The 25,742-nt window shown below is 46.9% G+C and overlaps 1 protein-coding gene across 2 annotated transcripts in view; it reads left to right on the forward strand.

The window, feature by feature from the left end:
• Positions 1-412: 412 nt before the first annotated feature.
• Positions 413-25,742, forward strand: part of NINJ1 (ninjurin 1) — a 37,075-nt gene continuing 11,745 nt past the window's right edge. For both annotated transcript variants that reach the window (XM_040408137.1, XM_040408136.1), the window contains exon 1: positions 413-608. In XM_040408137.1, coding sequence (XP_040264071.1) covers positions 537-608 — 72 coding nt within the window. In that variant the 5' untranslated portion in view covers positions 413-536. The remainder of the gene's footprint in view (positions 609-25,742) is intronic.

Raw genomic sequence — 25,742 nt, forward strand, 5'->3', positions numbered from 1 at the left:
AATGCATTAGGATAATCCTGATCAGGATTCTTCCGGCATAGAGCCCCGACGACGGAACTCTATGCCGGAAGACAAGAACGCAAGTGTGAAAGAGCCGTCTCTCTCTCTCTCTCTTCCCTGGTTAGGAGGAGGCGGGGCCAAGGACCAGCATGGCAGACTGGCACAGAGTGAGGCACTGGCAGGGCACTGTCTGCATGGCTTATCATAATCCGCCCGGGACTGTCCCGCTGGATCCGGGACGGTTGGACCTCTGTAATAGTGATGTATAACTGTTTAGTATTTCTCCTCAGGCAGCAGTGATGATGATGATGAGGAGGAGGAGGAGATGTCATCGCTCTGTGCTGTTACAGCAGCCGCTGCTGGGAGGAAGCATTCCCTTTCACTTCCAGTAGCGGCCGCCAGGGGGAGGAGTTTCCTTCTTCTCGCTGTTATCAGCGGCGGCGGGGCTTCCAGTGCTTCACTCTCCGGAATCCTGCGGCCACCCCGGAGCCTGGAGCCGGTGTATCAGCCCCCAGACCCCGCTGTATGTTCTGTCCATGGCGACCCGACCTGAGGAGATGGAGCTGAACGGCCGCCTGGGAGAGAGGGAGCATCTGGGAGACGACGAGGTACCGGGGGGAGGGGCCATTGAGTCGGGGGTCTCAGGGGCACAGGTTCTGCTTAGTGGTCAGTGCAGCCCATGTACTAGGTGCCCCCAGAGGTGACTGCCCACCATCATTAGTGATGCACTGTTCACACTGAGCGGCATGTGGCCGCCGTGTCCTTGCCGCCACCTGTGTGACTGTAGTGCAGGGGTCAGCACTCCAGCTGCTGTAAGACTACAACTCCCAGCATGCACACTTACTCAGTTGTTCTTGTAATTCCCATAGAAATGAAAGGAGGATTCTGGGAGTTGTAGTTTCAGAACAGCTGGAGGTTGCAGTACCCCTCCACTTCATACACCTGACTCCACCCCATGTACTTGTATGAGACGGGAGACGGCAGGTGATGGGCACATCTGGCCGCAGCTTCTCTCCAGTGAGAACGGGATCGGGCATGTTCAAATCCAACATGCCTGATCCTTCTTTCCCCTGACGGCAGATGTTGGGACCCTCCCATGCACCTTAGATGACTCTCAGTCCTGCCGAAATTGGTGGGTTCATCTGGTGCCCGCACAGTCTGTCAAACCTGCTGATTTCAGTGGGACCGGCTGCATATTGGCTCCGTGTGGGGATGAGCCGCTCTGCCTTGACAGATGATTGTTGTGGGGGGATCAGGCATATTGTATTACAACATGCCTGATCTCATAACGTCCACTGAACGATACTATCAGGTGGGTCAGACACAATGACGATACCCGATGAACCCCATTGTCAGTCAGTGGGCTCTGTCCAGCCTGGGGGTATCCATCACACGACTGATCCGGAGCATGATGGTTAGACACCAGTGTGAACAGCGACTTATTTTACAGGATCCTGGAGATGTAACCTTTAAAGGGGCTGTCTAAGGCCTCATTGCCCGCATACAGCAGGTCCGCAATACACGGGCACAGGCTGTTTGTACCCTGCATTCACTTGAATGGGTCCGCAATCCGGGAGATGCGGTGCGGAACGGAGGCACAGAGCCCCACGGAAGCACTACGGAATGTTTCCGTGGTGTTTCTATCCGTGCCTCCGCACCACAAAAAAATAGAACATGTTCATTCAAGTTGAATGGGTCTCGATCCGTCCCAGATGTTGCCCGTGCATTGGGGACCGACCGGCCGCACAACGGCCGTGTGCATGAGGCCTAAGGCTACGAGCACACGACTGTTGTGTGTTTTGCGCTCCGCAAATCGCGGATCAGCAAAACACGGATGGCTTCCGTGGGCGGAACAGCACGGACAGCCTTTATAACTGCCTATTCTTGTCTGTGAAGCACGGACAAGAATAGGACAGGTTATATTTTTTTTTTGCGGCCCACGGAACGGAACAACGGATGCGGACCGCACACGGAGTGCTGTCCGTATCTTTTGCAGCCCCATTAAAGTGAATGGGTCCGCACCCGAGCCGACAAAACTGCGGCTCAGATGCAGACCATAACTACGGTCGTGTGCATGAGGCCTAAAACTGATAAATAACTCAAGAGGTGCGATAAAGGGTCTAAAAAAAAAAAAAAAAAAAAAAACCTCCCAATTCCAGCACCGCAGCTGCCGTTCCTGCCAGACCAGAAGTGTGACATGTCCTATACAGTACGTGCACATGACCACTGAGCCAAGCGGTGACCTGCCAGTTATACACGGCACCACTGAGGCTATTGTATGACCGGCAGCAGTGACGTGCAGTTTTCTAATGCGCTGCGGACCTGAGTATTAGGGCTCATGCACACAACTGTTGTCGGCGGGTGCCTATATTACGGCCCGCAAACAGCAGGTTTACAAGATATGGGCACTGGCCTCTTACTATCGTATTCCTTGGGGGAGATTTGTCAAAACTGGAGTAAAGGAAAACAGATCCCACCTTTCATTTTCCAAAGGAGCCAGTTTTCCTTTACTCCAGTTTTGATCTACCCCTTATTTTTCAAGTTTCGTTTCAGTAGAACCTTAGGGGACGGGATCTCCTGGTGTTGTGGCAAATAGAGGACCTAAAATGTGACTGTATGAACCTGTCTACAATGTGGTCTTATAATACATTGTGTCACCGTTATTTATTTATTTACTTTCTTTATTTTTCATTATAGCTTTGTTTTTAGAACCTATACATTCTATTGTTGTTGGTCCCTGAAGGCACTTTGTGCTGCGGTATAAGTAGGTGGGGGATTTCTTGGTCGGATGACATCAGCAGTTTTAAAGTCCATTTACTGGAATCGGCTTAGTGTTTATACTGTATGACCCTTTCCCAGGTTGCGATTAGATTTTGTACACATTTTGGTTTTATGCGCTGCTTTCAGCTGGAGGTTACTGGGTGTTGGAATTTACTTTTCAAACAATACTGGAGGTAATTTACAAAGGCTGGCTTTTTACGCTGATCCCCCCTTCGCTGCCGGAGAATTCGCCTGATTTACGATGAGGCATGCGCCTCGTCTGAAATTAGGTACACAGACAGTTTGTAAGCCTGAGATAAAAACGACTACTTTTTGCTCTTCTTTTGTGCCTAAATGATGGTAAATTTTGCCAAGTGGCAAGGACAGTGCAAATACGCCATTGCAACAAAATATTTTTGCACTGGCATTTAAAAAAGGTGGCAAAAGGGGTTTTTGCTTTTTTACGACTAAACTTGGTGTGGTGCGCTCTGTAAATGCCCCCCCCCCCCCCCCGCTCATTTTTTTGTTCTGTTAAAGGTTTTTTCTTGAGTAAGAAATTGAGGCCGACACCTGGCACCACCACCGATCAGGCTGGTGATCTCTGGGGTCTCCTCACTAGGGAGGAGTGAGTCGACTTTGGATGAAACATCCGAAGTCGATTCGCATAAAACTTCATTAGAATACTGAACGGAGTGAGCGCTCCATACGGTATTAGAATGTATTGGCTCCGATGAGCCGAAGCTATTACTTCGCGAAGTCTTGTGGGACTTCGGGTAGTAACTTCAGAAATGAATTTATTTTGTTAAAAACCTTTTACTGAACTCGGTTTCGGTTCCAAGTGGTACCCTGGAGCCGAACCGGTGTCCGGTAAAAAGTTTTTAATGGTAGAAATTAATTTCTGAAGTTATTACCCGAAGTCCCACAAGACTTCGCGAAGTAATAGCTTCGGCTCATGGGAGCCAATCCATTCTAATACCGTATGGAGCGCTCGCTCCGTTCAGTAGGAGTTTTATGCAAATCGACTTCGGATGTTTCATCTGCAGACGATTCGCTCATCCCTACTCCTCACAGCACGAAAAATTCTGGGGGAAAAATCTACTGTGTGAATGGTCCCTTAGGCCCCTTTCACACGAGCGAGTTTTCCGCGCGGGTGCAATGCGTGACATGAACGCACAGCACCCGCACTGAATCCTGACCCATTCATTTCAATAGGTCTGTGTACATGAGCGTTTTTTTTTTTTCACGCATCAGTTCTGCGTTGCGTGAAAAACGCAATATGTTCTATTTTCTGCGTTTTTCACGCAGCCCTGGCCCCATAGAAGTGGATGGGGCTTCAGTAAAAATGCATTGCATCCGGAGGCAAGTGCGGGTACGATGCGTTTTTCACTGATGGTTGCTAAGAGATGTTGTTTGTGTTTGTTTGTTCGTGTGAAAGAGTCCTTAGGGTAATTTCAGACAAGCGTGTCCAGTGCGGGAAAGGCTCTCCGTGTGGGAGTGTGATTTTCCATTATGGACGCTGCTTTTTTCCCAGGACTGCGCGGCCTTATAATGATGTGGGTCCCTGTCCGTAACCTGCATCTACTGAATTGTACTGACATAATGCTGTCAGTATAAGGCCTCATGCACACGGCCGTTCCGCGGCTGTGTCCGTATTGTGGCTCGCAGACAGTGGGTCTGCAATATGCGGGCACCGGCCATGAGCTCACCGGATCACGGATGCGGACCCATTCACTTGAACGGAGGTTCGGAAGCACTACAGAGTTGAATGGGTCTGGATCCATCTGCGTAATCTGCACGGATATTTCCTGTGCATTGGGGTCCGCAAATTGCGGTCCCCAATGCACGGAACGGCAGAGCAACAGCCGTGTGCCTGAGGCCTAATTCAATAGATGTAGAAAACTTGCACGAAAATCCACAAAAAATGCATAAAAACCTCCCAAAAATTTGACCAAAACCACAATAAATAGTTCAGATTTCTGTGCATTTTGGTGGATTTTTGCCCTCCGTGTGTCATCCGTATTCCACAGACACTGCTCAGCTGAAAGTTAATTTCCAGAGCGTCTCCTACCAGAGGTCAGTGAAAAACGCATGAAACACGGATGCATCCTTGTTGTGTCCGTGTTTTTTCACAGATCCATAGACTATAATTGGTGTGCTTGGTCTGCATCACGGACCAAAGTCGTACATGTCTCTACATGATTTTTTTTTTCACTGACCCGCGGTCAGTAAAAAAATATTGATGTATGAACGTACACATTCAAATCAATGGATACGTGTGCTGGCCGTGGAAAATGCAGATGGCACACGTCAATGAAAAACGGAAATGTGAACGAGGCCTAAGACATGCAGACTTTATATAGATTTCACCTGTTGCACAGGATTAAATCTGTGACAAGACCATAGTAAATCCATATCTAAGAAATGACGAAACCATTTCATGTGTGAATCCATCCTTAGGCCTCCTGCACACGAACGCGTGCGCCCCGTGGCCGTGCTGCGGGCCGCAATGCACGAACACCGACCGTGGGGCAGCCGCAGCAGATCGCGGACCTATTCACTTTAATGGGTCCGCGATCTGCCCGTTCCGCAAAAAGATAGGACATGTTCTATCCTTTTGCGGAATGGAAGTACGGGACGAAACCCCATGGAAGCACTCCGTAGGGTTCAGTTCCATGCTTCCATTCCGCATCTCCGGATTTGCGGACCCATTGAAGTGATGCGGAATGCACACGGAACGGTGCCTGTGTATTGCAAATGCGGTCCGCAATATGGCAACGGGAAGCGCATGTTCGTGTGCAGGAGGCCCTAAATAACCATACACATTAGACTAAAGTCGCCCAACCCCGCTGTTTTTGCCACGTCTATGCGTATTGGATGTTCGGCTGCGGTTCTTTCTGCCTGTGTCTGGAGCAGCTTGCTCCCCTCTCTGCATTCAGAGCACATGCATGCTCGGTCAGTCTGAGCATGCATGTGTGTCAGAACGGTTGGCTGTAGTAGCTGCTGGCTTAGTGGGCGTTCGACCAACAGCCATTGACTGTGTTACTTTCTAGCTTGAGATGGACAGAGAAGTCATCATCTTCACAGATGGCTGTGCCTCCCACTTTGTCTCCTTCCTAATTGATTGACATTGTGTAAGCTGCTTATCTTGGCTCAAACAGCACAATAGATCAGTCACTGTCATTACAGCTCTTCCTACTGGTGAGAATGGGGCTTATTTTCCATTTAGAGTCTATTCTGTGGCGTTGGACACATGGGCTTAGCATCCATGCCTCCATACTGTCCTCCATATGCGTCTGATTTCATATAGTGGCACAAAAATGTGTTTTTTTTCCCTTACGAATTTCAAAAAAGTTGCTGAATGTCTCATCACGTGTCCTATTATGGAGTCTTTATCTCCGAAAAGCAAATATCAGAATACGTTGCCATACTGAGGTGGCCCATCAAAGTGGTATTTGTCATGTAGAGAAAGTTAATACAAGGCACTTACTAATGTATTGTGATTGTCCATGTTGGTTCCTTTGCTGGCTGGATTCATTTTTCCCTTACATTATACGCTGCCCGTTTCCATGGTTACGACCACCCTGCAATCCATCAGTAGTGGTCGTGCTTGCGCATTATAGGAAAAAGCACTAACTTATGTGAGCTCCCATGGTCCCGGCCACCAGAGATTCTGGTGCTTTTTCCTATAGTGGGCACTGGGCAAGCATGGCCACCGCTGAGGGATTGCAGGGTGGTCGTAACCATGGAAACGAGCAGTGTATAATGTGATGGAGAAATGAGACTTTTATTTCTTCTGGAATATATTTTTAACTTTTAATTAAATGAACGCCATGGACTTTGTATCTCATACACTACTTATTGACCTTTGGTCCCTGGACGCAGGGATTGCAGCTGCGCAGGGTGTGAGCAGTATTTCTAGCCAAGCACATTACACAGAGGAATAAATACATGGGTCTCTATGGAAATCTCAGTGTTTGCTGACCGTCGCCCATTGATTAAGTAATGGAACAACTATACTGTGCACAGTAAGTGCCTCTAAATCCAAAAACGGATGTGGCTGAGGGCATCCAGGGTCTGATGGCCACCAAAGCGACAGACTTGATGCTTCAAGAACTGTTCCTGGAGGACACTGGCCTTGAGACGTGCATTGTCCAGCTGACGGTATCCATCGGAAGATGGAGATGCTGTAAAGTGAGAAACCTTTTCAGCGGTGTATTTGAATATTTTGTGCTGTTTGGAAGTTCCCAATTTGGGGTCAGAAGACCAAAATGTCAAAGAGGAACATTTCTCAAAGTCGTGGATAAGCACCAGTATATTTTTGCACAAAATAAGTTCTTTTATTGGACCATGTAATTTTTTTCTCAGTCGTTGGCAGTAAAAGCCCTGAGATTTGTACACTTTTTTTTTTTTTTTTTTGCAGAAATGGCATTAAACGAGTTGTCTGGCCTTGGAGCCGACAACCCCTTACCTGTGCCTCTGAACATAAAAAACCGCAGTCTTATCACTGTTCTGGTACCGGATGCTCCCGGTCTCCTCAGGATAAGAAAGTGACTGGGTCCAGTGATGGATCGCTGTGGGCAATCATGCTACGTCACTGCTGTTCGATAGCGTTCAAGCCGCTGAACCTCTGAAGCCCATGATTGGCTGCAGCGGTCACGAGACCAAGTTACTTTCTGGTCCTGCGGGGAACGGGGCAGCGGTGGGACTGTGGAGAGGTCAGTGGACGTTTTTATGTTCAAGGGCACAGGTTAGGACCCCAAGGGGCAACACCTTTAACCGTCTTCATTGGCTGTACCTGGTAGGGGTATACCACAGGAGGGGATAACTGCTGGATTGGGGAGTTTGACCTCCAGTCATGATAACAGGGGTCCCAAGTCCCCCATTTGAATGCCATTGTGTCGCTCATCTGCACTACCGCTCCATTCACTGTCAATGTGAGTAGAGAGGTGGTGCGCATGCTTGACTACTGTCCTGTTCGGGGGACCTGGGCACTCGGACCTCAACCGATCTAGCAGGTATCCCCTATCCTCCATCCTGTACCATGTGTGAAAAGGTACCGATGTGTGTGTGTGTATATTTATTTATTTATTTATTTATTTATATATACAGAAAAAATATTTAATATACAGAACTCCCAAGTGTCCCTTTTTTTGACCCAAGTCCCTCTGTCCCTCTTTGCTCCATAAATGTCCCTCTTTTTGATATGAGGGATAGATTTTCATTATTGCATTTACAATATTGATGCAGAAATTGTTTGTCTGGTTCCTCTCTGTATATTACAGCCCGCCTTGTATATTATTTCATTACTTGATGCAGTTTGAATTTTAGAAATTTTATATTCAGATAACACATCACTAGCATGGCCACCAGGACCCCCAAAGATCGCTAGAACAAAGGAACCAGGACCGCTCACATTTACTGTGCACAGGGCTGCTCCAGCCGTACCAGTGCCGTGCTTGGACCTCATTCTACCCATCAATCCACAAGTGACTAAATATCCTACGTTTATCCTTAAAAACAATCTCCATGCATCTCTCTTGGGTTAGTTCCCATGTTATCACGATGGGGGCTGTAGTCCAGGATGATGTGTTCTTCACACAGTGTCGCTCTGGTGCAGGGATTACTTTCCGTTCAGAGAACGTCCCAGTAGCAAACTGCTGCTGGAAATATTGGCAACTACGTGCGAATCCATAGGAAATACGGAAAAGCCAAGCCAATGGGTTATGTCAGGTCGAGTCGGAGGAAATAACTTCGGCTCCTCGCTCGGAGAGCTCTTAACTACAAGAAATCATTACTTATTTAAGATGCAAAAGCTAAAAACCTGTCATTGCATAAGACACTTCTTAAAAAACCATAGGCAGCTGCGGTGGGGAGATTACCAGCTGGCATATGCCCGGACGCTGCAGCTGAAAGGATTTCTTTGTACAAAAAACGAAATTTTGCCACATTCAAGCGGCAGAGCTGTGAGCGGTGTATGACATAAATATAATGCGGTTTTATACAGAGAATGCTTTGCTTCTGGGGTTGTATGAGATAAGAATAACAGGGTGACTTTTTCTAGAAAGAATGCACTCCAGTGAGCTGCAGTACCAGACACTGCCCATGCACTGGGGTGGCGCTATTTCTATGTAAAAGAGCAGACCCCTTTTGATAATGTCAGTATATAGTACACATTTTGCATTCGTTTGGCTTTTTTTTTTTTTTTTTTTTTTTTTAACATCCTAACCCTTGCAGTGCCCTCAGTATACATAATCCCCCCAAGGTGTCCCCCCGGACATCAAATGGCTCCATAGTGCTTCCCCCCCAGTATTAACAATCCCCCCCAGTATCTCCCCTTTCTTGCCCCCCAGTATCAATAATGACCCCCCTCAGTGCCCCCGATTCTGCAGGTGCAAACAAAAACCAAAAATACTCACCTCACCACAGGCCCAGTGTGATCATGTGACGTCACAGCGCTGGGAGCACAGGTCCTGCTGCCTCCAGTACGGAGCGAGTGTTCCCGCACATGCAAGCGGTGAAGGGAGTTTATATTTTATCCCTCAAAAGATTAAACAGGTGCACTTCTATCTAAATGGCTGTTAAATACATGCCCACTGATTTCAATGGGGTCTGGCTGTCCTGTTTTTTTGATGGCCGCGATTTACTAGCCATTTAAAAAAAAAAAACAGCCATGTGAATACCCCACAGACTTAGGGCTCATGCAAAATTTACTACCAGTGTGTATATATACACTGCTCAAAAAAATAAAGGGAACACAAAAATAACACATCCTAGATCTGAATTAATTAAATATTCTTCTGAAATACTTTGTTCTTTACATAGTTGAATGTGCTGACAACAAAATCACACAAATAAAAAAATGGAAATCAAATTTTTCCACCCATGGAGGTCTGGATTTGGAGTCACACTCAAAATTAAAGTGGAAAAACACACTACAGGCTGATCCAACTTTGATGTAATGTCCTTAAAACATGTCGAAATGAGGCTCAGTAGTGTGTGTGGCCTCCACGTGCCTGTATGACCTCCCTACAACGCCTGTGCATGCTCCTGATGAGGTGGCGGACGGTCTCCTGAGGGATCTCCTCCCAGACCTGGACTAAAGCTGCCAACTCCTGGACAGTCTGTAGTGCAACGTGACGTTGGTGGATAGAGCGAGACATGATGTCCCAGATGTGCTCAATTGGATTCAGGTCTGGGGAACGGGCGGGCCAGTCCATAGCATCAATGCCTTCGTCTTGCAGGAACTGCTGACACACTCCAGCCACATAAGGTCTAGCATTGTCTTGCATTAGGAGGAACCCAGGGCCAACCTCACCAGCATATGGTCTCACAAGGGATCAGAGGATCTCATCTCGGTACCTAATGGCAGTCAGGCTACCTCTGGCGAGCACATGGAGGGCTGTGCGGCCCTCCAAAGAAATGCCACCCCACACCATTACTGACCCAATGCCAAACCGGTCATGCTGGAGGATGTTGCAGGCAGCAGAACGTTCTCCACGGCGTCTCCAGACTCTGTCACATCTGTCACATGTGCTCAGTGTGAACCTGCTTTCATCTGTGAAGAGCACAGGGCGCCAGTGGCAAATTTGCCAATCTTGGTGTTCTCTGGCAAATGCCAAACGTCCTGCACGGTGTTGGGCTGTAAGCACAACCCCCACCTGTGGACGTCGGGCCCTCATATCACCCTCATGGAGTCTGTTTCTGACCATTTGAGCAGACACATGCACATTTGTGGCCTGCTGGAGGTCATTTTGCAGGGCTCTGGCAGTGCTCCTCCTGTTCCTCCTTGCACAAAGGCGGAGGTAGCGGTCCTGCTGCTGGGTTGTTGCCCTCCTACGGCCTCCTCCACGTCTCCTGATGTACTGGCCTGTCTCCTGGTAGCGCCTCCATGCTCTGGACACTACGCTGACAGACACAGCAAACCTTCTTGCCACAGCTCGCATTGATGTGCCATCCTGGATAAGCTGCACTACCTGAGCCACTTGTGTGGGTTGTAGACTCCGTCTCATGCTAACACTAGAGTGAAAGCACCGCCAGCATTCAAAAGTGACCAAAACATCAGCCAGGATGCATAGGAACTGAGAAGTGGTCTGTGATCACCACCTGCAGAACCACTCCTTTATTGGGGGTGTCTTGCTAATTGCCTATAATTTCCACCTGTTGTCTATCCCATTTGCGCAACAGCATGTGAAATTGATTGTCACTCAGTGTTGCTTCCTAAGTGGACAGTTTGATTTCACAGAAGTGTGATTGACTTGGAGTTACATTGTGTTGTTTAAGTGTTCCCTTTATTTTTTTGAGCAGTGTGTATGTATATATGTATGTATGTATGTATGTATATATATATATATATATATATATATATATGGGCCATGGACAAGAGTGGCGCTTTTTCTTGTAAAAAGTAGCCATTATTTTCTAGTCTCATACAACCCCTTTAAGACTACTTTCCGATATGCGGCAGGCTTGCCTGATTGTTGTGCCGCATACGTGAAACTAGCCTTAAAGGGATTATCCCATGAATAATGTAAAAAAATAAAAATTGGACATCGTATATTATATGACAACCTTTTTCTAACATAATACTAGAACCAGCCCTGTACCTCACATGGATCCAGAGATCTCCCCATTCATTACTCCAATTGCTCTGCTAAATTTATTTCAGCTTGGGGGGGGGGGGGGGGGGTGTCCTTTCTGCTGCAGCTGGTGGCAGTTGAAGGATAGAATTGAACATGTGCTTTTGTCTCAGCGAGGAGGACAGAGAAATTAGAAAAAGAGCAAACAGCAGGTGGCGCTGTGCCGATAGATTTCACTGAAAACTCTGTAGATGTAATACATTTTTAATTCCATGCAATTACAAAAGTATTCAGATCCAGGGGCTGGTTTGAAAAATATTTTTCGTGGGACAACCCCTTTAAGTAACTGTTACTCCTTTAGCCGTGTGAGTATCCAGTAATAGCTGGCTGCAGGAGCGGTTTGAGGTCATTCTGTGATCGATTGCTCCAGGGTACGTGACTGCAAACTCTTCAGCTGTGACTTGGAATAACAATGTTTGCTTTGTTCTGCTTCACTGATCCCCAAGTGCCACTGATGGTGACATTCTGAAATTTCAAAGAGGAAGTTTCTGTATTGTAGCTCACACGGCTCTGATCTTAAAGGGGCTGTCCAAGCTGAGTGAATATGTTTACAGGAGCAGTAAATGTGCAGATATATACCCTCACTTTTCTTCTGCTTCATGCCCGGGGTCCTCCCCGGAGGTGTGGTTGTTTTCCTGGCTGCAGCAGTGACGTCCTATACACAGCACGTCACCAACTGCAGCCAATCACTGGCCTCAGTAGTCACATGCCGTACACTGCTGAGGCCAGCGATTGGCTGCACAATAATGTGGTGTGTACGGGATGTCACTGCTGCAGGACCAGAGGGCAACGCTGGACAGGGCATGGGAGGAGGGTGGTGATTATGACTACTTATGTTATTTTAATTAATTAATTAATTTACTACTAATTCATTTAACTTGGACCAACACTTTAAGGGCTTTCACACAAACGTATTTTCTTTCCGTGTCCGTTCCATTTTTTTGCAGACCGTATGCGGAACTATTCACTTCAATAGGTCCGCAAAAAAACGGAAGGATACTACTGTTCTATTAGGGGCCAGCTGTTTCTTTCAGCAAAATATGGAATGCACACAGATGTCATCCGTGTTTCCAAATGTCAAGAATTATTCTCAGGATAACTTTGTTCCTCTTTCTGGCGGTTGCACAACTGTATTGCTTTCTCTGAAAAGAAAAAATGCATTTTTTTTTTTTTTTGCCAGCTTCCGAAACCTTCCCCTCATCATGTTACTATAGGTAAGAACGAGTGAAGAAGTGTAAGAAGGTTACCTTGTATGGGTGGTCTTGTGGGTCACCACAGTAACCTAGCATGACATGTGATTTCTAGTATTAGATACAGGATAGACACCAATATTTGTATTCCCTGCGTTTCTTAGGCCCCTTTCACACGAGCGAGTTTTCCGTGCGGGTGCAATGTGTGACGTGAACGCATAGCACCCGCACTGAATCCGGACCCATTAATTTCAATGGGTTTGTGTACATGAGCGTTTTTTTTTTTTCACGCATCAGTTCTACGTTGCGTGAAAAACGCAGCATGTTCTATTTTCTGCGTTTTTCACGCAACCCTGGCCCCATAGAAGTGAATAGGGCTTCAGTGAAAAACGCATTGCATCCGCAAGCTTCTGTAATTTTATTTAAGATCTCTAACAGTGACTACAATACCGTCTTGTATCGTAGGTAAAATTAGCAGTTGACTATTTGTCAACTCGCCATCTCTTGGCTTTGTCTGCGCCTTTGTCTCTGGCTGCCAATTGTTTTCCTGTATTTACTTAGCTGGAATAATGGAAGGTGTGACAGAAATACAATTCTCTGCCTCCCGCATTTCTTAGGATATCGTAATAATCGTGTCCTTTTGCCAGGATTTCGTGACAACTGCAGCAAAATTGGGAGTTGACTGTGACCCTTAAAGGGGTTGTCTCATCTGGGCAAATCGCTAGGATATGTAAGTGTCAGACAGTTGTATGGTTCTACCTCTGGGGACCCAGCGTTCCTGTGCCGCCATTGCTGTGTATATTGGGCACCTATGAAAGAGGGACTTCCAGTAATCCACAGAAACTACTGCAAGAGCCCCAAATAAAATGCATCGCAATCATGAAAGTAATAAATTACATAAAAACAGACATGAATATTGTGTATGAATGAGGAGGTATATAATCTACCAACTTGGATGTGCTAAACTGTACTCTTGGGCTGGGGACTTAACGTAGCCCTGGAAAAACACCTAAAAGTGGCCCCATGTTGTAGGCGGGTCCAAACTGACAGTAGGCGGGGCCTACTGTACCGCCCCAGCAGAACCAAACAGCACAGTGCAGCACAAAATAGTGCCGCCTTCACCACAGTATTCAGCTGTATCACCATCCAGAGGAAAGCGATTCGGTTGAGTTCAGGAGGACACCTACGGCTGTTGGCCAGGTGCATGAATACCTGATTCTCCTAGCATAAATTAATGGTTAGAGCATCAGATCATCATGTACCTAGCTGGCAGCCATGAGGAGGGCTCGGGCAACCCCTGGTCATCAGCCCACTGGGAAATTTCCCTGTAGGGTCTATGTCCGGTCCACCTCCATATAAAAACTGGAGGTGCTTTCCATTTCGTCCACATAGGCTCCTCGTGAAATGTTATAAATGGATGTGTAATGGTCACACACTGCCCTCCTGACTCATCCGCTAAACTGAAAGCCTTGTTATAATTTGTAGACACAGGGAAATTTTAGGAAATTCTCCACCAGAGCAGGAAGCTGTGCAGCAGGGTCATGGAAAATTCAACTTCCTATTTGAAACGAGGACATCTCCTTGGCTGCTTTTTAAAGGGGAACGTTCTGCAGATTGTCTGGACGAGCAGATAACAGCTCTTGTCATGTTAAAAGGTCGTCACCATTGCAGCTACATTCTCGTGTCTCCTTGAAAGGTGACAGGTTTGATCGTTGTAAGCCCCCAGCAGTATGTGGCCCATCGTCGGCTACCAGACAGCACGGGGGTCCTTTTTACTAGCAATCTGTGGGGTCCCAGCGCCTGATATGTGAATTCATTTGAAATGACCGGTGGAAACCTAATTGTTGTCGGCAACTGCTCCACAAATTATTGGCGTCTCTTGCTGCACCCATCTGTTTAATGTCTATTAGAAAGAGAGAATCCAGCTTCTTGTGGAGTAAAAAATAGTTCTTTATTGGCTTATCGTATAAAATCCACCAAAATCACAGGAAAGAGGTGTACAGTAACATGTTTCGGGCTACAGAATCCATGAAGGGCTGGATTCTGTAGCCCGAAACATGTTAGGCTACTTTCACACCTGCGTTCAGGTGTCCGCTCGTGCGCTCCGTTTGAAGGGGCTCACGAGCGGTCCCGAACGCAGCCGTCCAGCCCTGATGCATTCTCAATGGAGGCGGATCCACTGAGAATGCATCCGCCTGCCAGCGTTCAGCCTCCGCTCCGCTCAGTGAGCGGACACCTGAAAGCTGCTTGCAGCGTTCCGGTGTCCGCCTGGCCGTGCGGAGGCGAACGGATCCGTCCAGACTTATAATGGAAGTCAATGGGGACGGATCCGTTTGAAGATGACACAGTGTGGCTCAATTTTCAAACGGATCCGTCCCCCATTGACTTTCAATGTAAAGTCAAAACGGATCCGTTTGCATCATCATGACCAAAAAAAAAAAATTTTTTTTTTTTTTTTTTTTTGTTCATGGTTATGCAAACGGATCCGTTCTGAACGGATGCAAGCGTTTGCATTATAGGAGCGGATCCGTCTGTGCAGATACCAGACGGATCCGCTCCTAACGCAAGTGTGAAAGTAGCCTTACTGTACACCTTTTTCCTGTGATTTTGGTGGATTTTATACGATGAGCCAATAAAGAACTATTTTTTACTCCACAAGAAGCTGGATTCTCTCTTTCTATTGGATATTCTATTAGGCCCAGTTCTGGCCTTTTTACCGTGCTTCGTGGATTAAAGTCAGAGGTGAGAGCTGCAGCCATTTTATCATTGTTTTTGATATCCTATCTATCTATCTTACATCTATATCTATCTATCTATCTATCTATCTATCTATCTATCTATCTATCTATCTATCTATCTATCTATCTATCTATCTATCTATCCCTGCTACAGTGATCTGCTACATGGAGTGTATAACGGAATCCTTTGTCAACTTTGGTAAGTGTCCCAACCCTCATATGATCCAGTCATACATCAGGAGAACTGGGGTGGACATTATGGCTGTGGTATCCTGAGCCGTCTAGACAGTTCTGCATGAGACTCCTGCTCAAACAGGCGGCAGGTGCAGTAACCCGCCACGCTCCCATCGCCCTCCCTACACTGCCAGACGCCTATGATCTCAGGCGTGTGGGCTGGCACCGGATATTCACATTTCCCATGCCGGGTTTTATTTACTTGTGAGGAGACCCCATCTTTGATCCTCATGTGTCTGAAAAAATGAAGAACTGGAAAAAATGATTTACAGTAAATGGCTATGATTGAGAGAGACTGTAATTGCCTAGAGAGAAGCAGATCACATCCAATTCTCTGGACCAGGCTGGATCTCCATGGTATTGTGGAGATCAGACACTCACCAATATCTGTATTGTCTTCAGCACCTCAGAGCAGGGGGTATCTGGAAATGTTATGTAATATACTGTTATGTATTGAACTCAGCATAAGTAGGTATGGATGGCTCAGCCGGGGTTAACAATCCTGGCTCAGCCCTTGTAGGTGGTTAGGTATGGGCTGTACTACAACTCCTATTTCGCACTTCAGTAAAGCGAGACGTTTATTCTTCGACCTCTGGGCTGGTTACTGACTCCTGCACCAGTGGCCATTGCGCTCTACATCTTCTGCCTTTCACCCATAAAAACACCTCAAACTACTAGGCAGGAGCCCTAGAACCAGGGTGTCCCCGGGGGAAGAAAGGGTGCGTGGGCCCCTAGGGAGCTACGGTGTGAGGAAAGCCATCATGATTGACTGTTATAGCCAGAGCCACTACCACTCCCATCCTCCACCCCGGTTCCTCCTGGGCTTGCTTTACATCCATATTACGACTGCAGAACCCAGACTCCCTGCAGGTCTACTAGACAGATGTAGAACGCTATAGAAGCCTATGGAGAACTGTAATAGGGATGCTAACATGTCTGACACTGGTCTGTGACGCCGCAGTCCATCTGTATGCTGTCTGTGTAGTAGTGGCGGTGCAGCGGATTGCAGCTTTCTTCTCTTCACTTGAATGGGAAAAAGCTGCAGTATCCGGCACCACTGCTACACGGACACAGCATTTGGCTAAAAGCCGCAGCCATTTCAAATAGTTGATAGGTAGGGTCCCCTCACTGTACATCGGAAGTAGCTTAAAGGGGTTGTCCGGTTTTCATGCTACGATGCTCTTCTTTGCCGTGCACTGAATCGCACAGGCCAAAGGCATTTTTCGGAGATCTGGTGACGTATCGCACAGGCTCTGATGGGCCGGCTTTAGTCCGGCAGTGTGAAAGTACAAACATAGAAGCCCTTGCCCTGCGCGATCCAGCACAGGACAAGGGAGAGCATCCGAACATGAAATGCTCTGATGCTTAAATCGCAGGGCCTGCGTGGGTGAAAATGTGGGTATATCCAAGTGTTTTCCAGAACGTTCCTTAGAGTAGGTCATCAGTATCAGATTGGGGGATGTGGGGCTGACACTATGCACCCTCTCCATCTCCATGTTAGCGGCAGATTAAGTTTATCATAGGCCCGGGGCTGTTTACCCATCTTGGGCCCTCTCCCTCCATGTGCCCCGACCAACCCCCCTTTTCGCGTTATGCCCCATATTTATTTTTTCTGGTATATATTAAAGAAAACTATACTACATGTATAGTATAACACCCCCAGCCCCTCTCAGTATATAGTATAACACCCCCAGGCCCTCTCAGTATATAGTATAACACCCCTAGCCCCTCTCAGTATATAGTATAACACCCCAAGCCCCTCTCAGTATATAGTATAACACCCCCAGCCCCTCTCAGTATATAGTATAACACCCCCAGCCCCTCTCAGTATATGGTATAACACCCCCACATAGTATATAGTAGAACACCCCCAATCCCTCACAGTATATAGTATAACACCCCCAGCCCCTCTCAGTATATAGTATAACACCCCCACATAGTATATAGTAGAACACCCCCAATCCCTCACAGTATATAGTATAACACCCCCAGCCCCTCACAATTTATAGTGTAACACCCCCAGCCCACATAGTATATAGTGTAACACCCCCAGACCCTCATAGTGTACAACACTCCACAGTATGCAGTACACAGTATAACACCCAGAGAATACAGTATTTAATATAACACCCCATAGTATACAGTATAACCCTCACAGCCCCTCATAGACATTTAGTATACAACACCCCACAGTATATACTGTAACAGCCCATAGTATATACTATAACATCCCACTGTATACAGTATATAGTATAACACACCACAGTATATATAGCATAGTACCCCACAGTATGCCATATACAGTATACCACCGCACAGTATTCAGTACCCTGCAGTATACAGTGTAACACCCCACAGTATGCAGTACCCTGCAGTATACAGTGTAACACCACACAGTATGCAGTACCCTGCAGTATACAGTGTAACACCCCACAGTATGCAGTACCCTGCAGTATACAGTGTAACACCCCACAGTATGCAGTACCCTGCAGTATACAGTGTAACACCCCACAGTATGCAGTACCCTGCAGTATACAGTGTAACACCCCACAGTATGCAGTACCCTGCAGTATACAGTGTAACACCCCACAGTATGCAGTACCCTGCAGTATACAGTGTAACACCCCACAGTATGCAGTACTGCACTGTATGCATGTAACTGGTCATATGGCAATGATGGCATCTCAGTCTCTTTCCTTGTAATGAGCATTTTGGACAGCGATGGGCCCAACATAAACGTCGGCTACTGACCCAACGGCCCTTATTATAATCCGCCATTGGCCGCTGGTGTCAGAAACTGTACAGTGGATGGATCTGGAAGCAGAAGGCTATACTGGGGTACGGCATCTCAGATCCCACTCTAGTGAATGGTAGCTGAGGTGCAGTAGATCGGTGCTGGAAACTATCAGCGCCACACAAAAAAAACCTCAATTTTTTTAGGGCGTTTTATATTTTATTGCCTAACATCTGCATACAGCAGTTTTCACTGCAAAAAACTCAATGAAAAATGTAAAACATTCGAAATAAATACTGTGGGAAAAGCAGCATTTTTGCAACAAATTACAAAACAGAACCTAGTGTGGCTGCCGGCTGTGTGTGACTTCACGTTTCCGCTTCTCTGAGGTTTTCTTTATTCCGCACATAATGGAGAAGATCTGCCTGACAAGAGGGCCTCTCATTTCTGCTGGTTTTGCGTTGACTTTGAAGACGAGTCTAAACAATGTGTGACTACTGATATGGGAGCCGCGGCCTTGACATCTATAAATACCGTCCTGTAGAGCGCTCCAGTGACCGCGTTAATATTTCACTAATGGTGGGCCTGACACGTGTACAGTTACAGTACGTGTTCCTATACATGAAAATATCTGCCGCAGACATAGTGAGGTTTATACAGGCCGGCCGCCGACGTGTCCACGTAATGTCTGAAAAGAATCCAAATTTCAGTTATTTTCGTGTGTTTTGCTCGTCCTGCACATGAATGTTTATTCTTTATATACCGATACCGGTAATCTATGTGGTCATTTAGTTTAGACTTTCTCCGTCTGATTTCTTCTGTTTCCAAGCCGCACACGACCGTATGCCCTGCCATATGTCCTGGAGCGGCATACATCGTGTGCACGGGAGCGCGCAGCATCATAGGTTACTATGATGCTGTGAGCATCGGGCCGCCCGCGGGGCTATTGTGATATTATGAGTGCAGGACAATAGCCCCGCGGACAGCCCGATGCTCACAGCATCATAGTAACCTATGATGCTGCGCGCTCCCGTGCACACGATGTATGCCGCTCCGGGACATATGGCAGGGCATACGGTCGTGTGCATGAGCCCTTAGATACACTTAAAGGGGTTCTTCGGGCTTTTACTATTGATGACCTATCCTCAGTCTATGGGCTTTGCCATAGACAGCAGCGGTAAACAGGAAACTGCTGGGACCTCCGACGATCAGTAGAATGGGGGGCCCTGTAAACCGTGGAGCTCCACTGAAATGGATGGATCAGCTGGTTGGAAAAGCTTGCCACCACTCCATCACTCTCTATGGGAGCTCCAGAGAGAGCCCCAGGATAGGGGATAACATTATATAACCGTAAGGCTAGTTGCACATCTGTGGCACAGATTCTGGCAGAAAACAACCTGCTGGAATTCTCTGCATCCCACACTGCCGGATCCAAATGGAATTCTTGCTAGCCCCATTAAGTATATTGGGGTCTGGTGGAGATCAGGCAGCATTCCAGAAAAAAAAAAGTAGAGAATCAGCCGGGCCCAATGCGCTGCACACCGCAGTTTGTGTCCGGCTGATTCCCGGCATTCTCTGCCAGATCAGGCAGCTGGATCTCCGTGCCGAAGAGGTGAAACTAGCCTAATACCCCTTTAAGGCTAGCAGGTCAGGGGACGTGTCATTTTTCTCAGGGGGCGTTCCCTTTCTTCTGAACCTCTCTCCCTGTAACTGTCACAGCCTCTAATAGTAGATACAGATGGTGGCAGTTGAAGGCTGGAACTGAGCATGTGTGACCATCTCAGTAGGTGGGTGTGCACTATACAGATTTAACACCAGGGGGCGCCATTATAATGAAGTAAAAAGAATATCTCACAACCAAAGCATTTTTGTAACGGAAGGTAAATTATAAAAGTAACTCGTTTTTATGCTGAATGATAATAAAATAACATTTAGTGCTTTTAGACCCTCATACACAGGCCGAGGAGCCGGACAGTAGTTGGGGATAAGCGTTTGTGTGAACACTCGTTCGTTCTAGTCGACGGGTGTAAAAGTGCCGCCGATCACCGGACCTGAAGAAACGCTTGTTTGCCGTCTGATCACATCTTTCCTGTTGCACTTAAAATTCTTGTTTGTTGGCAGCACTTTGCTCTGTGCAAACAGGGGATGTGCTGGCGACAAACATTAAATCTGTATGGGGAGCAATGATGGTAGTAACGATCATTCAGCCCCCGATCTTAGCCCGATTAAAAGGGTCTTTAGTGTAGCATTCCCCTTATTTATTAATCTGAGTAGGTACAAAGGCATGGCTGTGGTGGTGACATATAGAAGAGGAGGGGGAGGATAGAGGGACCACCAACATGGACTGCCACTTTTTGGCCCCAGTTTTGATAGGAAGAGCAGCTCTGGAGTACAAACTTCTGTTGTAACAAGTGAGATATTGCACAGACTAAACCTGGCCATACACATAAGATGTCCGTCTGCTGATAACTTTTTCCCCAACTCCTTATAACATACATGTTGGGAGTGGCTGAGACTTCACGTATATTTCAGTAGGGACAGGGGAACAAGGTGCTGCACACACCTCTGGTGGGCTCATCCCCCAGGAGAGCAAAGAATCAGGTTGCCCCGTATTTATTAGATTGTCAGCTGATTGGCCACTGACGCTCATTTACTAAGGACTGGAGTTTCAAACAACAAAAAAGGATGGGGGATATGTGACTGATCGTTAGGGGTCCAAACATTGACCAGAGAAGGGGGTCCGAACACTGATCAAAGAAGGGGGCCCTCTGCTCCCCCACTGCTCCCCCAGCATGGTGGTCATGCTGCTGCTTCATTCAGCTCTGTGGGGCTTCTGGAGACAGCTGAGCATTTGTATTTGGCCGTCTCAAAGACCGTTCCATAGACTTCAATGGAGCTGTGTGCATGTCTCCCGCCCCAGTCAAAAGCGGAGCATGGGCCCCCTTCTCCTGATCATTGGGGGCCCCAGCAGTCTTTAGTCTGTGCGGTTCCCATCCTTAGGAAACTCGCCTATTGGCAGAAAGGGGGTCCCGTGACGGAGGCAACGAAAATGAAATGACACGGTCAGATGGACCTCTCTTTTAAAGTATATGCAAGTTACGGAAACGGACAAGCGAGAGGCGCCATCAATGCGTATGATAGGAAAACTCAACTTTGTGACCATTGTGTCATCACAAAGGAAATTCTCAGCACGTCTAAGAGGGAAGAGTCCTCAAAAAACCGGACTTTCATTTCTATATGCAATCTCTCTTCAAAAGCAGATCTGCCACGTCTTCTATGCCGGGGTTTCGTAACGTTCCTAAGATAAGTGCTCCCTGCTCAAACTGCTTACAGGAAAGAAGGCTCTAGAGATATGGTGTGAGCTCCTCGGGGTACGTGTCCCACAGGCTGAGAACCTGCGTCCTACACTTCCCTATCCGAGGGAATCATAGGATAAAGGTGAAATGCTGGTCTTCAGGATATTTTTTGGATAGGTTGAACTGTATCAGGCAAAAATCTGTGTAAATGCTGCCAGGATCCATAGAGAAAGCCGCTACGTCCTGCTTCCCTGCCCACAAAAAGATTAGCGATTGAGCATGTTTTGAATTTAACAGCCCCATCCTATGTTCCCACAACACTGTGTGAGAACGGCTTATTTCCCTCTCGCGTTTGAAGCAATCATGCACACCCATGGAGCATATAAATGTCAGCTGACATTTATTTGATTTGTGTGACTGTCTTTTTTTTTTTTTCCAATGGTAAATGTTTATTAAAGAGGTTGTCCCACGAAAAATATTCTAATTTTCAAACCAGCACCTGGATCTGAATACTTTAGTCATTGCATGTAGTTAAAAATTTATCATAACCACTGAGTTATTGAATATATCTGTATAGCGCCACCTGCTGTTTGTTCTTTTTCTTATTTCTTTGATCTGCTCAGTGAGATGGTCGCACATGCTCAGTTTCATCCCTCAGCTGCCTCCTGAGCCGTGATGGGGAGAGCATGGACACGCCCCCTGAGCTGTGATAGGGAGAGAATGGACATGCCCCCTGAGCTGTAATAGGGAGAGCATGGACACACCTCCTGAGCCGTGATGGGGAGAGCATGGACACGCCCCCTGAGCTGTGATAGGGAGAGAATGGACATGCCCCCTGAGCTGTGATAGGGAGAGCATGGACACACCTCCTGAGCCGTGATGGGGAGAGCATGGACACGCCTCCTGAGCTGCAGCAGAAAAGACACTCCCCTGAGCTGTCAGCTTTATATAAATCTAGCGGAGCAATGAATGTGGAGATCTCTGGATCCATGTGAGGTACAGGGCTGGTTCTAGCTTTGTTAGAAAGGTATGGTCATGTGCTGTATGATGTCTGATTTTCACGTTTTACATTAGGCTACTTTCACACTCGCGTTTTGGGTGAATCCATCATGGATCTGCAAAAACTGATCCGTTAAAATAATACAACCGCATGCATCCGTTCAGAACTGATCAGTTTGTATTATCTGTAACATAGCCAAGACGGATCCGTCATGAACTCCATTGAAAGTCAATGGGAGACGGATCCGTTTTCTATTGTGCCAGATTGTGTCAGAGAAAACGGATCCGTCCTCAGAGCGGAATGGAGACAGAACGGAGGAAAACTGATGCATTCTGAGCGGATCCTTTTCCATTTAGAATGCATTAGGGCAAAACCGAGTGTGAAAGTAGCCTTAATCATGGGATAACCCCTTTAAAGGGCTTCTGTCACCCCACTAAAGTGATTATTTTTTTTTGGGCTAGTTAAATTAGTTATATTGCGATATATGAAAATATTATTGTGTTACTTACTTTGATCCAGCAGTTTCTGCAAAAAACGAAGTTTTATAATATGTAAATTCGGTCTCTACCAGCAAGTAGGGCGGCTACTTGCTGGTAGCTGCTGCAGAAATCCGCCCCCTCGTCGTGTTGATTGACAGGGCCAGCCGGGATCTCCTCCTCCGGCCGGCCCTGTCGGCATTTCAAAAATCACGCGCCTGTGTTGATTCGGCGCAGGCGCTCTGAGATGAGGAGGCTCGTCTCCTCAGCACTCCCTCAGTGCGCCTGCGCCGATGACGTCTTCTATTTCGGTGATGTCATCGGCGCAGGCGCACTGAGGGAGTTCTGAGGAGACGAGCCTCCTCATCTCAGAGCGCCTGCGCCGAATCAACACAGGCGCGCGGTTTTTGAAATGCCGACAGGGCTGGCCGGAGGAGGAGATCCCGGCTGGCCCTGTCAATCAACAAGAGGAGGGGGCGGTTTTCTGCAGCTACTAGCAAGTAGCCGCCCTACTTGCTGGTAGAGACCGAATTTACATATTATAAAACTTCGTTTTTTGCAGAAACTGCTGGATCAAAGTAAGTAACACAATAATATTTTCATATATCGCAATATAACTAATTTAACTAGCCCAAAAAAAAAAATCACTTTAGTGGGGTGACAGAAGCCCTTTAAGTTTTATGTTGGAAAACAATACAAAGAAAACAAGAAACAGTTTAAGGCTACTCTCACACACGCGTTTTGGCTTTCCGTTTGTGAGATCCGGTTCAGGGCTCTCACACGCGGTCCAAAACGGATCAGTTTTGCCCTAATCCATTCTGAATGGAAAAGGATCCGCTCAGAATGCATCAGTTTGCCTCCGTTCCGTCTCCATTCCTCTTTGGAGGCGGACACCGAAACACTGCCTGCAGCATTTTGGTGTCCGTCTGATGAAACTGAGCCAAACGGATCAGTTCTGACACACAATGTAAGTCAATGGGGACGGATCCGTTTTCTATGACACAATCTGGCACAATAGAAAACGGATCCGTCCTCCATTGACTTTCAATGGAGTTCAGGACGGATCAGTTTTGGCTATGTTAAAGATGATACAAACGGATCCATTCTGAACGGATGCAGATGGTTGTATTATCTGAACGGATCCGTCTGTGCAGATCCATGACGGATCTGCACCAAACGCGAGTGTGAAAGTAGCCATAGACGTAGCATAATGATAGCAACCTGGGAATTCCCAGGGTAATTATCACATAGGAAAAATGGGAAGAAAACACAAAAAAATAGGGCCCTTAGTCTAGGACAGGCATGCTCAACCTGCATCCCTCCAGCTGCTGCAAAACTACAACTCCTAGCATCCCCTAATAGCTGTAGTTTGTCCATGCATGCTGGGAGTTGTAGTTTTGCAACAGCTGGAGGGCCGCCGTTTGGGCATCCCTGCTCTAGGACAATGCATTGACTAAACGGAGGTCAGTGTGGGACTGTCGTCACCAGTCGCTGATCATCTGTCACCTGAGCTCCCACAACGCACTTGAAGCTTGAATTTCGCTTCGGACATGAATGGAGAAGAAAATACTGTGACTCTCTTGTTCTGTTTGTGCTTTTTACAGTTCCTCAATATTGTAATGTAGATTTTATCTGTGGAATGTAGCAGATTGTCAGTTCATTATAATAATATAAACTGTGCAATACAATGTAACCATTACTGTCAGAATTTGTGATTACAACCAGAATACGAATCGCGCTGGGATCGCTCGGGTCACGGGGACGCTCTTGTTCATGATTAACTGGGTTTGTTCAGTGATGGTCAATGTTCTCCAGTCTGTTTCTTAATAATGGGGGCATTTACACAGTTAGGAGTCCATGAATGAGAGAACTTGAGGAACGTGCCCTCCGCTTGTAGGTATCTGGTACTTTTACATGGCAGCGCTGTAACATTTGCCCCCGTAGTCTGCGGTCTGCAGGGCGTCCTGGACTGACATCATCTATTTCAAGCTTTACTGAGGTCAGGTTTATGTTTTCCAGCTTCTCTCCCCAGCCGGACATGACGGTGGGCGGCTCTGTTTGTGCAGTTCAAAGATAAACTATGGTCTTTAACGTCTTACAGTTAAAATCCATCGAGAGTGGCCAAAGCAAAGTAACCGTAAAATGACTTTTGCATCTTCTGTAGACTTCAGACTGTGTCCTAATTCTTCTCCGTTTGCATCCAGATCTACAATGAAAAATCTACATATTTCCCTGTTTCGTTTGAGAAAAATGAAGCTACGGGCACCTTTTGAAGCAATTTTTTATCATTGTATTTTACTTGTTTTGGGATAAAAAAAAATATTTTTTGTTTCTCAATTTGTCTTTATTAACAATTTTAAACAGTTTATTTTTTTTACAGATTTAAAGGGGTTTTCCTCTGGATAGGTCATCAGTAACTGATCATAGAGGGTCCGACACCCAGGACCCCTGCTGATCAGCTGTTTGAGAAGGTATCGGCGCTCCTATGTGTGCCGCAGCCTTCTCACCGCTTACCCTAGGCCAGGGATGCCCAACCAGCGGCCCTCCAGCTGTTGCAAAACCACAGCTCCCAGTATGCTTGGACAGCCTACAGCTATTCGGGCATGCTGGGAGTTGTAGTTTTTCAACACCTGGAGGGCCGCAGGTTGAGCATCCCTGCCCTAAGCCATGTGACGTCC

The sequence above is a fragment of the Bufo bufo genome, chromosome 9 (assembly GCF_905171765.1).
Source record: "Bufo bufo chromosome 9, aBufBuf1.1, whole genome shotgun sequence".
Taxonomy (NCBI): Eukaryota; Metazoa; Chordata; class Amphibia; order Anura; family Bufonidae; genus Bufo; species Bufo bufo.